General features: G+C 39.4%; 1 protein-coding gene across 4 annotated transcripts in view; it reads right to left on the reverse strand.

Annotated features, from left to right (window-relative positions):
* Positions 1-17196, reverse strand: part of Fggy (FGGY carbohydrate kinase domain containing) — a 363520-nt gene that overhangs the window by 291505 nt on the left and 54819 nt on the right. For all 4 annotated transcript variants that reach the window (XR_003712158.1, XM_028773313.1, XM_028773314.1 and 1 more), the window contains one exon: positions 8594-8682. Coding sequence is in view for 3 of the 4 variants with exons in the window: in XM_028773313.1 (XP_028629146.1) it covers positions 8594-8682 (89 nt within the window). In the remaining variant the exon portion in view is untranslated. The remainder of the gene's footprint in view (positions 1-8593; positions 8683-17196) is intronic.

Genomic DNA, 17196 nt, shown 5'->3' on the forward strand with positions numbered 1-17196 from the left:
CCCATTTCCCCTTTCCCTTTCACCTCTGAGAAGGGGAAGGTCTCCCTTAGGTACCAATCCTCCCTGGCACATCAAGTCACTGCAAGAGTAAGTACATCCTCTCCCACTGAGGCAAGACAAGACAGCCCAGTTAGAGGAGCAGGATCCACAGGCAGGCAACAGCTTCAGGAACAGCCCCTGTTTCAGTTGTTGGGGAACCCACATAAAGATCAAGCTGTCTATCTGCTACACATGTGCATGGGGAGTTGGGGGCTAGGTCTAGCCCTTGTATGTTCCTTAGTTGGCGGTTCAGTGTCTGGGAGCCCTTAAGGATCTATGTTAGTTGACTCTGTTAGTCTTCTTGTGCAGTCCATATACCCTGCAGGTCCCTCAATCCTTCCCCCAGTTCTTCCATAAGATTTTCCAATCCTCATCTAATGTTTGGCTGTGAGTCTCTTCATTTATTTCGGTCAACTGCTGCTTGGGGCCTCTCAGGAGACTTATGCAAAATTCCTGTCTGCAAGAAAAACAGAGTACCATTAATAGTGTCAGGGATTGGTTCTTGCCCATGGGATGGACTCAAGTTGGGCCAGTCATTGGTTGTCGGTTCCTTCAATCTCTGTGATATCTTTGTTCCTGCACTTCGTGTAGGCAGGGCAAATTTTGGGTTAAAGTTTTGTGGGTGGGTTGATGTCCTTATTCCTCACTGGGAGTCCTGGCTGGCAACAGCAGGTGGCTATTTCAGGCTTCATATTCCCCACTGCTAGGTGTCTCAGCTACTCTCACCACTGTAGACTCCCTGGCACCACTACCATCCCAGGTCTCTGGCGTGTCCTAGAGACTCCCATCCCCATTTCCATTTACTCTCCTGGCCCTCTCTCCCTGACTTTCCCTACATCTGATCTCAGCTTTCTTCCCCTCCTCATCCCCTCCCCCCCCAAGTTTCCTTCCTGGACAGAGAAATCCCCACACCTATTTGCATCTTCACATTCACAAGAGCTCTGAAATACCAGATTATTCTTATTCAATGCCTCACAGAAGAAGATAAGATAAAACCTTCAAGCTGAAGGGGTTTAAGGGAAGCATCAAGCAACTTTATTTAATTTCTGAAAGGACTGTACTTTTCTCCCACACATGAGCTACTTAGTTTAAATTTGCCTTAATACTAAAATAAGTAAATAAATTTTATGTAAAGTAAAATTTGACCTAAAGTAAGGACAAATGGAATTGGTCCTCGCCATGTGCCATGTTGTGAGATAGTTTATCCATGGCATTGTATTTTCTATGTAAGTCAAACTGATGCTTTGTCCTTCTGTAGAAGGAAATGGATTAATGGGGATTAAATGTGTTCCCAAGGCCACCCACGTGAGTAATATCAGTAAATAGTTGGAGTTAAAGAGCAGTTGGCTCCACTTCATGTTTTCAAAAAGACTTTAAAAAGTAATTTTAACTATGCATCGTGTGGAGGTCTGTGCACATGAGTGGCAGTATCATGGAGGCTAGTAGGAGGCATTGGGTTTTCTGAAGCTGTAGTACTAGGCAGCTGGGAGCCACCCAACTTAGGTACTGGGAACTGAACCTAGGTCCTCTGCAAGAACGGCACATGATTCTACCCACTGAGCTAGCTCCACTTTTACTTTTATGGCTCCATTACTTTTATGGAATTTAAGAGTACAAGGAATGTGCAGGCACCAACTGCTTAATTAGAATCTCATAGGTGTTATATTACTACAGATTGAGAATAAATAAATGGATTCGTGGACAAGGGAATGACAGAAACAGATAAGGTTGCTTCAGACCTTAACATCTTCCCCATAAGCACCACATATACTGTCCTCTATGATTATGAAAGACATATTATAAATTGATATCTAGGACACTGTCCAATACAATTTACTGAGAAATGGTTTCAAAATTGTCTTTTTAACGTGTCCAATGGCAATTCTCCTTTCGTTTTTTTCTAATAGTAAAAATTTCCAAGATTATTTGAGTAGAAAGGAACTCAAATAAAACAGCCTCCCTCTGACTAGTTTGGACCATAAGCCTAAGTGTTGATTGATGATTATATAAATGCAAGTGCTTTACAAATCTCCCAGGAAGATCATTTACATAAGGCTACCTCAGCTGTGAGGTATCTATGAGCCCCTGCCATCTTTTAATCATGGACACTACTGAAATACCCTAGACCATGAAGTAATTTCAACCATGAGTTCAGTACTAAAGATGGTGAAATAAAAATGGTAAAATAATAATAATAGCAATAATAATAATAATAACAACTTCATGGAATTTTTTATAATAGCCCAAAGACTCTCTCTAGATTTATTTATAGGAGAGAATCAACCTTTATAGTTGTGATATTTTAATTTTTCTACTATTCATCAGTAAAGAGATAAAGAATTATAAGCCTCTGAATAGAATGGAAACATCTTCCTTGTCTTCCAAAACTAAGGGTAAAGCACATGTCATATTTACAGGTCATTTCTCAGCATTATTAACTACATTCAAGAATCAGCTGAACGGAGAAGACTGAATCATTCTTCCTAGAACTTAGAAGGGCTATTTTATCTAGCTCTGTTCTGAGAAATCATCCTTCAATACAACTATAAAACAATGCAAATCAAAATGCATTAGCATGGAACAGATCATGAATAACTGCTTTTCCCTTCAAGGTCTAGCCAAAGCATCCTACCTACAATGATGAACAAAATTCAGTCAATTTTACTTTCAACCAGAGAGCACTAAAATTTAAAAAGACTATTAAATCACAACAAGAAACCACTTTACCCTAATCATAATGGCATTTTTCTTTTAAGAAAGGAGAGAAAATAAGTGCTGGAAAGGCTGTAAGAAAACAGGCACTCTGCTCTGCTGCAGGTAGAGAGGTCGAGGTAGCTCGTCTAAAAGCTATACACAGAATGTCTGCACAAGCCAGCTTCAACTCTTAGATGATACTCCAAAGAACTAAAAGTGGGTACTTGAATAGATCCTTATGAATAACTGTCACATGTTGAACATCATTAGTCCAGAAAGTTCATGAGCGGGAAGCTTGGTTCCCATTTTTAGAGTACTGAGAGGTACCACATGGTGGGGAAATCTGCTCATCTCGTTGTTATGAGCAACCAAAGAGCAGTAAAGCACTGCAATATCCCTGTCAACAGGATACCCACCTGCCTTTTATTAAGCCCTACCTCTACCCACCTACAGGTACTGCCCTTCTCCCTCAGTACTCAGACCACAGACCAACCCTTCAGCGCATGAGCGTTGGAGACATTTCAAGATTCAAATTATTACAACCTCATATCAAGCCAAAATATGTAACAAGGTGAATATAGGTTATGGTGGTTTGAATAGATTTGGCCCCTACAGATTTATGTGTTTCAATGCTTGGCCATAGGAAGTGGCACTATTAGGAGGTGTGGCCTTGTTGGAGGAAGAATGTCACTGTGGAGGTGGGCTTTGAGGTCTTTTATGCTCAGGCTCTGCCCAGTAACAGAAGATAGTCTCCTCCTGACTTCCTTGGAACCAAGATGAACTCTTAGCTCCTTCTCCAGCACTATGTCTGTCTGGGTGCTGCCATGCTTTTTGCCATAATGACAATGGACTGAACCTCTGAAACTGTAAGCCAGCCACAATTCAATGTTGTCCTTTATAAGTAATGAAACACTAAGACACAGTTATACTAACTGATTAGAATTATACACGGGCATTATTTACAAATAGAATACTATTTGCTATTTACTGTAGAATACTATTTGTAAATAGCAAAAATAAGGCACTATGAAATAAAAAAAACTTGAATAATATTATAAATAATGCTACTACTTTGAACTGCTGAAAATTACATTATAAAATGACTACAGATCAATAGTGTAACCACAACCATCTCCTGATAAAGGAAGCAAGGAACCATGGGAAAATTAACAATACAATACTATCCCTTATTAACACCATACACAGAAACAGAGAACCAATAATATTAGAGAAATGCTTGCTATTTTAAAGAAGATTACAAGGTTTTGCTATTCTTACTGCTTTGAGGTAGTATCTCATCCTATAGCACAGACTACCCTAGAGCTAAATATTTAGCCCAGACTAGCCTTGAGATCATGGCAATCCTCCTGGCTCAGCCTCCAAAAGACTTAGCTACAACATCCAGTTCCTAAAGAACATAATTTCATCTCTTAACAGTGAGATAAAGACAATTCATTGAGAGCCAACAAAGAGTTTTATATTGTTGTAGAAGTGAGAAGAAAATAAAAGTATATAAAACAACAAAAGATAAGGTAAAATAAATTAAAAATTTTAGAAAATTCAGCCCTGTTTTCCCTTAGGGTATAAATGTCCCAGAAAATGTAGCATATAACCTCTGAATGAAACACATTTCATTTCATTTCATAACCTCTTGTACCTAAGAAGCATAATCATCCAATTCTTTTGGCTCATTTCAGTAAAAATAAGTGAACTGAAAAGACAACTTCCAATACAAAATAATTCTCAGTAATGTATGCAGCTTTTCTGCCCTCCAAATGTTAAAGACAGTACTTCACTCTGTACATATGGGCTGTATACCATGAACCATCCCAAAGAGTACAACATGGCATAGAGCAGGTAGAGGCAAGCACCAACACAGTGACAAACAGAATCAACAGTGATGTCAATGGTATGTTACCGCCCCAGAACAGAATATCCATAGTCATCTAAAGAAACATAGCCAATGACCTCTAAAAACAGGAATCTCACAATATATAGGACCTAAGTGCTTCAAAGATGCCAAGATTTCATAACAAGGAAAGTCTCAGAAACTAGGACAGTCGAGATATGACCAAACAATACACTATTTTGGAACCAAGAAAGGCCATTAGGTTAAAAACTAAGGTGCTATATAGCAATTTGCACCTGTATAAAATCATCTACCTTGGAGGGAGGCTAATGATGCAGGATGTTCAAAGGTGAGGTGAAATACTCCACCCCGTAGGTAAGCCCCTTGACTTCAGAAAGCAAACAACTCAAAGGTTACAGGAAGCCCCTGAAGCTGAACAGGTTTACTAAGTATCCTCCCTCCCCGAGTGTATGTAAACAGTAAGAACCGCTGGGAGACATTCTCCAACATACTAAATACTGCAAAGATGACAGGAAGAGGTGGAAGCCAGCTGAACTGCCTGAAAAAGACACTTTCCAACCTGCCAAACTGCCTATAAACTGTACAGATTTGGTGGGCTGACACCCATGCTACATGGGCTTTTGTGATGCTGCTGTCTTTGAGTGATTTCTGTTCCTGTAAGTAACTTGCAACAAACTCATGGGTTCACCAAGTTGGATGTTGGTGGTATCTGTATTTTGATCTGTTATTGATTCCCTATGTGGGAGAGTAAACATTTGTTTGCATCTGCCAAGAACAATGTCACCCATTACTATACAAAGAAATTTGAAAAAAGAATATGGCTAATAATGTCAACCTTGTTTCCTTACTTATAATAAACACACCACATATTAATACATTAGTTATAAAAAAATTGGCATTTGGCATCTGAAAACTCTTTGTACATATTCACAGTGTTCTTGTAATCCTAAAACTATTTTCAAATGCTTATTTGAAATTATAATTGAATTAATAAAACATAGTTATAAATACCTTATGGATTATCATGAACCTTTAATAATGTAAAGAACCTTGCTCTCAGATCCATTGAGTTAAACAAGGTTTCAGTTGTCTAGACCACTTCATGTATTCGTTGCTCCAGTCAGACTTCCCATGCTTACAAACAAATCTACTCAAAATTATAAAGAAACATATAGCAGCCATAAAGTTTTCAGCAGTCATTGCATTAATGTTTTCATTTTGTTCTGTTTTTTAGGTTTATTCACTGTTTTGTTGTTTCTCTTGGCTTTTTTGTTTGTTTTCTTTTATGTTGCACAGAGATCCAGTGACTGATAGCTACACACCCAACCCCTGTTTTGATTACATTTACTAAAAGTAATTTCAAATTGCTTTAGAGGATATATACATACAAATATATGAATACATACAAATATGGTTTTGTCTCATTATGAACAATTTTATTATCCATATCTCTGACTAACCATTTCTCATGATCTGAACAGTTACCCACTCAGTAGTTAGAATGTGGCAAATTACTAACACATTCAATTTCAATTCTTAAATGGCAAAAACAATACTAATACCAGTACTCTAACAGATGGCTGCTGAGTACCAATGGAATTAAAAATTGTCACTATGCTTACCATAGAAAAAAGAAAGTCCTTCATAAAGCATAACCGTTTTTTTATTTTTATTTTATTGCTGTGTTGTTGTCATTGTTTACTGTTATTATTAAAGTAGCAGTAACTCTTTTCATTAATACAGTACAAAGTGTAGACATGAATCACAAGTCAATTAGAGGCCTAGCAGTGATTTTTGCAGTGACTCAGATAAAAAAAGTAAGCAGCTAAATCAAATTCCTTTCCTGGGAAAAGAAGGAAAGAGAAGAAGGACCTTCTTACACTGTCATTGCCAAAAACAAGCCTGTAACCTTTAGACCAGGTGAAATCCAATCCGTTCTTAGCCAATAACAAAAAAGAAAAACACCCTCTAGCTTTTTTGGCACTAACTTCATCAAAGCCACCCAAAACAAGCACATGAAAGAGCCAAATGAACACCAAATCCAAACCTCACCTTGACTTTTTGGGTGCCAAGTTCCTGCTCTTTTGCCCAGAATTCTTTTGGCATTGACACACTCTATTTCAGGCCTCATCTCCCTTGTTCTAGATGGGACAGACAGGAGGGATTTTTTGTTTGCAAATGCTTTATTATTAAATAGTACATGGCACATACTTATCCACAGTTTCTAGCTCTCACTGTAAGGACTCATAGATGATTAAGCACAGTCACCTGAAGAAACAATGTATCTACTGTAGACAACTGTGGTAAGACCATTGTGACTTCTGTGCACTGAATCAGGAACTTACTATAAAGACTCTTCCAGGAAGAGGGAACTAGGCAGCCAATCATTTTAAAACTAAAAACACATGCAAGAACTGGACAGGGTCTGAGTCCACAAAGAGACTCTGTCTCAACAAATGAAAGTGGAGAACCATCAATGAAAACACTCAATTCGAAATTTAGACATCTACACAAAGGCACACACACACTCACCACACAAATAATACAATGAATGACTCAGGTGCTTGTTATAAAAAAAAGCTACTTTAGAAAATAGTTTTGATAGGACTCTCACAAGCTTGCAGGGTGTTATCCCCACTTACAAATATAGCTAATAAGACTCAGAAAAAGAGAAGAGACATGCCCAAGGTCACATAACTATTAAGAAGCATACATTCTAGTGTGACATCCACAGTGTGTATGCATACCATTTCCAGAAGTTTATTTTAGTCAGGGCTAGCCTCTGAAAGCCCATATATTGGTGTCAAAATGCAACAGGAGATAACAGGAAATGAGTATGTTCAGCATCCAGAATTACTGGGAAGAGCCAAGGACCAACTCAAAACTGAGCTGAACTGAGAGATAGAGAAGTGACAGCGATGTGAGAAGGGGAAAGATGGAGGGAGAGAAAAACTGGAAGGAGGGAGGGAGGAACAGAGAGAAAGGGAGGAAGATGGGAGGGACAGAGAAAGGAGACAAAGAGGAGGAAGAGGCTGTGGCTTAGCAAACAGTGGCCCCAGATGCTCCTCCTTCTTGGTTTCATTTTTTTAGCCCAGCGAAACCACACTTACTAGCAGGACCTTGACTAATAACCACATTTGGCTAAAATAATATAACATTTTGTTCATTACTGCACAAAAGCAGAAAAAAAGACTACAGAAAGGCCCCTCTAAGATAACTTTAGATAATGCCAAACCAAAGTGTAATGCTAAGAATGAAGAACCTTATCTGTCCTTATCTGTCCTCTCCAATTGCTTCTTGTCCTCAAACAGAGGTTATCCAGTCTAGATCCTGATTCCTTCTCAAACCAGAAGACCAATCGTTCCCCTAAATCCCTTTGAACATGAGGTCAAAATGACCATCTCTTTGCCATACCAAGGTTTCAAACCTAGCTCCCTTCATACCCACAAACAGCAGCCACATCCTCACACTCAGTGACCATTTGTAAAGTAAGCTCAGCTCATGTGGAACACAATTTTTAACACATGTAAGTTACTCAAATGTAACCATTAAGTTAACACAGGTACCACTGTAGTTTGGGATAATTCTAGGGTATTTCCATAAAACGTGACTTCAGTTCATAACACATGCACTCAGCTAACATCCAATTCCTTGCCAAACATCCTTTTCTCTCTTTAATTCACCACATAGAAGGCATCTTCAGAAAGAGTTGAAGTACATTCTTAATTTTAACATCTCCCTTCAAATGTGTCCAATTTTAATGAATGGCTTCACCTTGTATACTCACATTCCCAGCAAGATAGGAAACAATGGGATTTAAGCATATGCAGTGGAGGCAGAAGATAGATTCAAGATGTTTCAAGTATGCAAAATCACATGCAGATGTAAAAACATTATGTCGTCCAGTCAAAGAGAGTTAAGAAAGCAATATAGAGAGAGACACCCAGGACTGGAAGAACACAAATAAAATCTAACTTGTAATTAACATACCGTGCTGTGACACCTGTTGCCTTCCATGATAAGAAGTCTGGGAGATCAAAGAAATGTCCCGCCTTATCCCAGCAAATCTCTCTCAAGTTCTGCCAAATTAAATATATATTAGAATCAATTACGAGGTTTTTTCCCCAACTCCTCTCCTCTTTCAAAAATGTTTCAAATTTTTCAAAACAAAAACGGAGCCAACAATGTTCATGAAAACATCTGTGTAAGGGCTTGGGGGAGGGTGGTATAAAAGTAGTATTTATACAGTAAAGAAAACATGACGGTTATTGATCCTTCCAAAAATGACCATAATTTTCCTTTTGTCCCCTTTGCAACCTGGCCAGGGAGAAGGCCTTTCGGTTGATATATAACTCAGCCTCTTGGCAAAGGCAAGAGACTATGCTTCAAACATGGAGTAAGAAGATAACAGCTATACAATAGAAGAAAAAAAACACACTAAGTCAAGACATCTACAATGTGCCTTGTCAGAAAAATTCCCCACATACTGACTGGTACCAAAGGCAACTCAAAGAATTCCAACCCAAGCCAGTATACAGTCAAATCAAGAGGATGTTGCTACAATTACACATTTATTTTATTCTATATTGTCAAATAGCCAGATTATTTTTTCTTGCTGCTGGGCTTTTCATTTGTCTACCAAATCTGTCTGGACAACTCAGTCCTCACTTGCTGCTCTGTTCTTTCCCATGGCTTGTGTCCTCCTGCGCATTGGGTTAACCTTACAATCACTAGTCTAAATCCCACTCAAAGTTGTACCTAGTTCCACACCATAAACACAATTATTAGGGTAATGTGGTAGTTTTTATATGCTTGGCCCAAGGAGTACCACTATTAGGAGGTGTGGCCTTGTTAGAGAAGTGTGTTGAGGGTGGGCTTTGAGGCCCACCTCCTAGCTACTTGAAGATAGTTTTCTGTTTGCCTTCAGATCAAGAAGTAGAACTCTCAGCTTTTCCAGTACCATGCCCACCTGAGTGCTATAATTAGATACCTTGATGATAATGGACTGAATCTCTAAACCTGTAAGCCAGCTCCAATTAAATGCTGTCCCTTATTGCCTTGGTCATGGTGTCTCTTCACAGCAGTAAAATCTTAACTAACAAAGGTAATGTCCTTCATTTCTCCTGCTCTGGAAGCTCAGTGAAGTCAAGGATTTTGGCAGCTTTGGTGAACATTAAAACCTCTCCTCCTACAGACTGAGTGGACATTTCATAACTTTAGTCCTCTCATGATAAGTGCTTGATTAAACCAGAAATTGACATGTGACTTAGCTAAGTCAAGTATATTTCTTCTCCTAGGATTTAGAAATCAAGGTTGAAATGAAGCCATTCAAGCTGTGCCTGAAATGGAAACAGATATTAAGTCAACTTGGAAAAGACAAAGCAGCTACTTTCTGCAAAGCTCCTAAAGTTGAAGAACGTAAAAGTGACAGAAGACAAAGCAAGAAAGGACTGCCTGTCACTTAACTTGCTATGTCTTCTTGCTTTTAACTATTCTTTTTTACAATACACACAAAAAAGGAATTTATCATAAGCTTGGAGTATTTCCGGAACCTAAAGTCAATGATGCAGACTTCAAAAGAACATATTGTGCCTTTGTAGTACAATAAAAATCTACTGACCTACTAAACAGATTGCTTAGCTTCTCCCTTCCAGTCTCTCTGCTGTGACAGGGGCCTGTTATGGTACAATGACTTCCACCTGTGTGACTTGCCCTCTCTCAACAATGCAAAAGTGCTAGGAATTATTACATCAGTTTGACAGACACATATCTAGCTTTTACACATTTGTACCCTCAAATTCTAGGTTTTTCCTACTTACTGTCCCTTTAAATTCTACTTTAGCACACATATCCATAGCCAAGCACGGTCTCATGTACAGGGGTCTAGTACAATGAGGACATCAAAGGCTCAGGCATAAAAGTCAAAGTATTACAACCATTCTGTTCCTGTGTATGTTAAAAGCCTCTGTAGAGAAGGAAATGGGTCCCAAATTTCTCCTTAGATATCCATACATCTTAACATCAAATAAATCAAAGCTACAAAATATTCCTAACACAGCTATGAACTTGTATAACCCTGTACACTTGACAAGTTACAACCAAAAAGTAGTAGCCTTTGATATTATGTGAGTCAAACTACCAGTATGCCTCTTGGATAGTCTGAAAAACCTATTTCCATGTGCTTTGTGGTTGCGGCAGTTGGTGGTCAGGGAAAAAGCAGCCTCCTTCCTTCATTCCAAAAATGCAAGACCAGTTACCATGCATCAAAGGCCAAACCACTACAGAGCAACCACTACTTCTAGTCAAAGCCAAATAATCACCCTGAGCTGAGAAAACAACTGCTTCTGTTAGGTTTTATGTAGGGTTACTAAAGGCCATACATGATAGCAATCTTCTCCCTGAAGACGTACCAATATCTGCTGTGGACAAAGATATCTAAGCAGAACATCACTGAGAAAGCTTCAAGGTTTTATACTGTGTCCTGAGAGTAGGGGTGAGGAGCCCCGGAGCACTTTGTCTGGAGCTCATCCCAGCCTTGGGGGTCAAAGTGAGAGTCCCCAGTCATCTTCTGCATAGAAGGAAGTACCAGAACTAACATGCTAGAAAGCATCAGGCATCTTTACAAGGAACATCAGAAAAACTGCACAGGTTACATTTATATATTTAGGAACATAGCAACACTTAATGAAAAAAAAAAGCCTAAGTGAATTCTAAAGAAAGCAAGTAATGGTATATGGGAAGATTTGAAGCAAGAAAAAGAGAAGAGCAATATTATGTGATTATATTATAGTCTCAAAAATTAAAAGAACTTTTAGAAAGGAGGCAAGGAAGAGAAATTAACAAATATCCCCTGCTTTCTCAGCAAACTCAACTCTGTGGCCAACACAGAGAAGAAGGAAGAGCCTGGGTGACAAGGATGTGTCTGGAAGCTTGACAATTGCTTGAGAGACTGGCTGGCTCTGAGGTTCCCATAAAATTCTCCCACAAAGCTACTAGATTTACAAGGGTTTTGCCATCAATTGCCATATTGACCCATGAAGATAGATTTCTAACTAGTTCTACATAAAAACTACTTTGTCCTTCACCCTCCCCAAACACTGCAGTCCCAGCCAAGGACTCATTAAATTAATTCTCTTTTTGTGTCCATGGAACCTATATCAGTACAGTCATCATCTTGTTCCCTCCACAATATACAACAATGTCCCCATACTCTATCTTCCTTGATTGTCAGGGCAGGCAATATATAATACTCACATATAAAGAGGTAGGAACTGAGGGTTAGATTCAAAGAGCCTGTCCTTAAGTCACCCAAGATGTCTGCTCTAAGGTGAGTGTTCATTTCTTACAGTGTATAGCTGTAGTTGTTTGGGCTCCTGGCATAGCTATGGGTTTGGAGCCTTTGGAAATGCCTTGATGAAGTTTCTGTCATTCCTGCCATGAGAGGAACAGGACAACAGCTAGAAACCCTTTCAAAAACATTTCAGAGATTCCAGTTTTAATCTTATATAACTTACTTAGCTTCTACGGACTAAACCAGACCTCCATGCATAAGCAGTCCATAAGTTAGAGAGCCACACAGGTACCTTAAGCTGTGTCTCAACATGGGATATTTTAATCCAGTTCCAAGTATGAGCTCGAGAAGAGTTAAAAACTTAAATCATTCTGCCCTCCAGATAGCAAGGAACTATAAAAAACTTAGTCTTTTCAAGAAACAATAATTCAGTAGTGATTTGGTGTGTATGACTTGGCACTGAAGGTTCTGCATTCCAGTAACAATCCGTTGAGCTAAGAAATCTACTGGCTTGAAAGACATCAAGAACAGCTTGACCCCTACCATTTATTACTTCATAAAACCATAGAATTTCTTGGGAGGAGGCTATTACTCAAAGCTCACATAGCTTTGCATCTCTGAAGAGGGTGAAGGCAGAAAATGTATGCCCAAGATTCAAAACCAAGAGACTGTGGCAAAGCCGAGTCCTCCGGATGCCACTGTAGTGTGTCTAGAAGCTGGGAGGTTTCTGCTCTTTCTAGATGTTCAGCAATATTACAGGGAACAAGACAGTTAGACAAAGAGCACCAAGATGCAGATCAAAGTTATAAAAATTGGGTTTAGTTTATTATTAATTGTAAAGAGATTCTATCTGAATTATCTGCGGTGTCCTGTAAATGAAGGGGTTGGGGGTAGATCAGAGCTCTCTAATCTCACATACAAATCCTGCCTGCATACTCCAAGTTCCATAGCATTTATGGTTTCTAGAACTAACCATAGAAATACTAAACTGACTTTATATTCAAGTTTTGAAATTGGAACATGGACTAACAACCCAGAGGTGGGATATTTCAGGAAGCCAGTTCCTTAGTGTCATTCTCAAGAGAAAACAATGCTGAAACGTGCACCAGGTCACAAGTCCAGCCAATACCTCCCTGGGATAAAAGAAACTATTGTGTGTTTCAGACTCCCATCCACAGACAGGGAGCAAACCCTAACAATGCTTCTAGGCAGACAGGCAAATAAACTGGGATCTGAAGCACCAAAGGAATCTTTCTAACAGCTACGATCTAACAATTCATTCCTCTGTCAAAATATCCAACAGCTTCTCAAGGCCTCACACTCAGTCCTAAGCCTAACTCCTGGGGTTCCATCTGGCTCCAGCTCACCCATTGTGATTGCTAGGATGTCTTCCTGGGATCACCTTCCAGGTTTCTCTGTTAACATTCACTCTACCCTTGCTGTTTTATTTGAGCTCAACACATTCTGCTGTTTTATGGGTCCATGCCTCTGATGCCTCTCTATGGATTGCTCTCCCACCCCATTCCACCCCTGTACCTCTGCTCTCCTTAATCTCCTATCCTTGATGCAAACCTAGCTCAGATATACCTTAGCTGAGAGTCTCTCTTCCCTCACTGTAACTGATTATACTGATCAGAGACTCATCCTCAAATCCATCTTCAAAATGACTACTTCTTTTAGAGGGCAAAGGACATGTCTAATTCATGGGGGAAAACAAGAAAAACACTTCCGGAGACATAAAATTTAAAGCTAGACACTGGAGCTGGGGAAAGATACGCAAAGGAAAGGTAATTAAAAATATGATGTATGACAATAATGTAATGACTCTGATACCAAAGCCTGGTGAGTCAGCCTCATAACTTTGTCACAACATTTTGTGTGTGGTCATATATCTGTCTCTAATGAGTAATCACAGACAGAGTTCAAAAGAGAGAGGGGGCTTTGGGCCTGGAGTGGCTAACACATGCTCCACAGGAACAAGACTTTACGTGGAACTTAAGATCACACACCTCCAAAGTTTTCAATACAGAAAATCTGTTATCTTCCCCAACATGGCTTCCTCCTCTTTAGTTTTTTGTCTGTTGGACAAAGAGGTCATGTTCTGTTTCTGCTTCTTTATGAATCCTTACATTCAGTCGTTTTTTTTCTGTTTTAACTCTCACTTCATTCATGAACAGGTTTCTATCTTTGCATCAGAGCTTTTAGAGAAACAAAACCAACTCCCTGTGCATACATATGTATGTCCATATACAGATGTATTCAAATGCACATTCTGTGCTACTGCTGAAGAAAACTCCTAAGCAACAAAGACCTGAGTGTATACAGCAGACAACACCAACTAGAAAAGAGCTTGTCCCATCAGATATTTGTAGAATGAAATAATTCCACTGTACAATTGATTTTCACATGCTGTATTTACATTCATCCTCTACTCACTCACATACCCTAGAGATATTGTATAGAAAGGTAAACTCCTAATCCACAATAGAGTTGATGTCCTAACCATAAGCACACTGGCATCTACATGACAACTGACACACTCATAAATGCTGATTTGGTCTGGGAATATGACACCACCATGTACCCTTGGAAATAAGGTTTCACTGCAGGAGCTAAGAAATATGACATCTGCCAACTCTGCATTTGACTGTTGTCAAACTCCCGGCTGTTCTCCTTTAGAAAAATCAATCTCTCTAAAACTATTTCTTCAAATTCCATACTACTATCACCTACCTCATGGGATAGTGTGCATATTATATAACTCAATGAGTTTTTCAGTGCTATAATAGGCCTCCATAGTCTTCAAAGCATTTGATATGCATGATTTAATATAACCTGTACAATCATATAAGGCAGAGAAGCAGGAAATGTGACCTTCACTTTACATATTATGAAACTGATGCCCCAAAAGAAACCACAATCACATGACAGATAAATTGGAAATCAGATTTTGCATCTTTAACACCCATCCAGTGCTAATTCAGTCTCCACTTCCCCAAAAGTTTTCTTTCTTTAAAGGAGAAATGCCAGGGTAGGAGAGACGCCTATCATATATATGACAGAACTACAGATTGATGTTCCTCTACGGAGGAGCAAGGGAGGCCTGAATGGGAAAAGGTACTGGAAACAAAGTCTTGAAGTACACAAAAAAGGAAGGACGTGTAGACACATGGAAAAATGAGGATTTCATGCTAGATCCCCATGCTGTTCTCCTCACTGCCTTCCTGTCTCCAGTATGAGCCCTTTGCTTTGGTGGATCTTAAAATATGGATGCTCCAACAAGTGTACACCACAGACACTTAACTCACTGTTTACATATGCACCGGGAGACCTCAATTAATTCCCTGATTTCAAGAAACTTCATAGTAAAACACACTGAATCAAATTTTACATCAAACTCTCCTCAGAAGTGTCTCCTAGATATCACACTCACCTCCACAGTATTCAATACAGAAAACCTGCTATCTTCCTCAACATGGCTTCTTCCTCCTCGGTTTTATGTCTGTTGGACAAAGAGGTCATGTTCTGTTTCTGCTTCTTTATGAATCCTTACATTAAGTCACCTTTTCTGTTTTATCTCTCACTTCATTCATGAACAGGTTTCTATCTTTGCATCAGAGCTTTTTAGAGAAACAAAACCAACTCTCTGTGCATGTATATGTATGTGCATATACAGATGTATTCAAATGCACTCATCACTGAAGTCACAACTCTACAAGGGCTTTGTAACACTCCATGAAACTGCACATGAGCTGAAATGGATGGTTCAATGCTGTATGTGCCTATTTATTCTAGTTTCCTTTCTGTTGCTATGAGAAAATATCAGACAAAAAGCAGCACGGGGTGGGGGAGGTCTTGTTTGGCTTATGATCCCAGACTATAGTCCATCCTTTTGGGAAAGTCAAGGATGGAATGAAAGAAGCTCATCCTATTACATCCACAACGAAAGCAAAATCTTTCCTTGCTTGCTTCCTTGCGGCTTAGGCTACCTTTCTTCTCTCATACAATTCAAGGCCCAGCCCGTGAGATGGCACTTCCCACATTCAGGGTGGGGCTCCCAACACAATTAACAATCAAGTTAACCCACCATAGACATGTCCATAGTGAAACCTAGACAATTCTCATGTAACACTTCCCAGTTGGTTCTTGGTTGTGTTAAGTTGGAAATAAAAGCTAAATATCATATCTACAGTACCTGGTGAATGTTCCAATCCCTGCTCTTTCCATGAGCTGTTCACTGTCTGTCCTCCTTACATTGAATCTCCTTAATGACAGTACTGTGATTTCATTGTAATCTGTGCCTAGGATCTAGCATGGTATATGATGCATTCTAGCTGAATGAAAGAATAAGAATGAATGAGCAGAGATGTACTAACTAAATAAGAGTTTGTGGAAATGAAAATAAGAAATGAATGGTTACATGAATGAGTAAGTACTGTCCTAGTTTCTTTCCTTTTTTTTCTTCCATTCAAGTTAATGGCTTTTCTCAGTCTGTTTCAGGAGCAGAAACATATTCTAGCCAACCCAGACTGCCAGGAAGACAAATTTCTCTTCTCTGGGTGAGTAGGTCTTTTGGAGAAGTTTCATTTTAATTGGAAAATGGATTCATTCACTTCCTGGCATGGGTTCTTGGGTCAGCACAGTGCCATTACATGGCTGCCAAGCATGCAGTTGATACAGGGGACTGCAGTAGGAAAAGAGCTGCATCAGATTGGAGGACCTTAGGACATTTGAGGACAACCAGGTATCAGTTCTCATCAAGCCCAGACACACATCCTTCTTCCCCAACGATCCTGACCCTGGAACTTTATTCATCCTCAGCCTTGAAAGGGGGTGTCCTTATGCATTCTGTGGGGCTTACTTGGGAATGTGTGCCCTTACCTGTTCATTACACAAGAGTTAGAGGGCTTCTCCATCACTTCCCACTAGACATACACAAAGGCCACAACTGATACGTGACCTCATTGTTCAAGCAAAAGTAAGGGATGAGAATGTCATAAAGTCTCCCCCAATGATGGAGTCACAGCTATCAGACCATAGAGAAAGCTTCTCTTCTAGGAACATGTCTTGTACTGTTTTTCAACAGTCTTTGTAAAAGGTACTAAACTCTACAAGGGTTTTGTGGCTAAGGTGAGACAGTCTTAGCTTACATCTCAACCCAGAATTCATAGCACATTGTTAGGCATCAGCCAAGACTGTCAGAATCAATTTCATTACCAATATAAGGGTTTTTTTTGGAGGGGGGACTTCTGATAATAACTCTAAAGATATAGGTAAATAAATTATAGTCCCTTCCTAAAAA

Source organism: Grammomys surdaster, unplaced genomic scaffold (assembly GCF_004785775.1).
Source record: "Grammomys surdaster isolate TR1022 unplaced genomic scaffold, NIH_TR_1.0 225, whole genome shotgun sequence".
NCBI lineage: Eukaryota > Metazoa > Chordata > Mammalia > Rodentia > Muridae > Grammomys > Grammomys surdaster.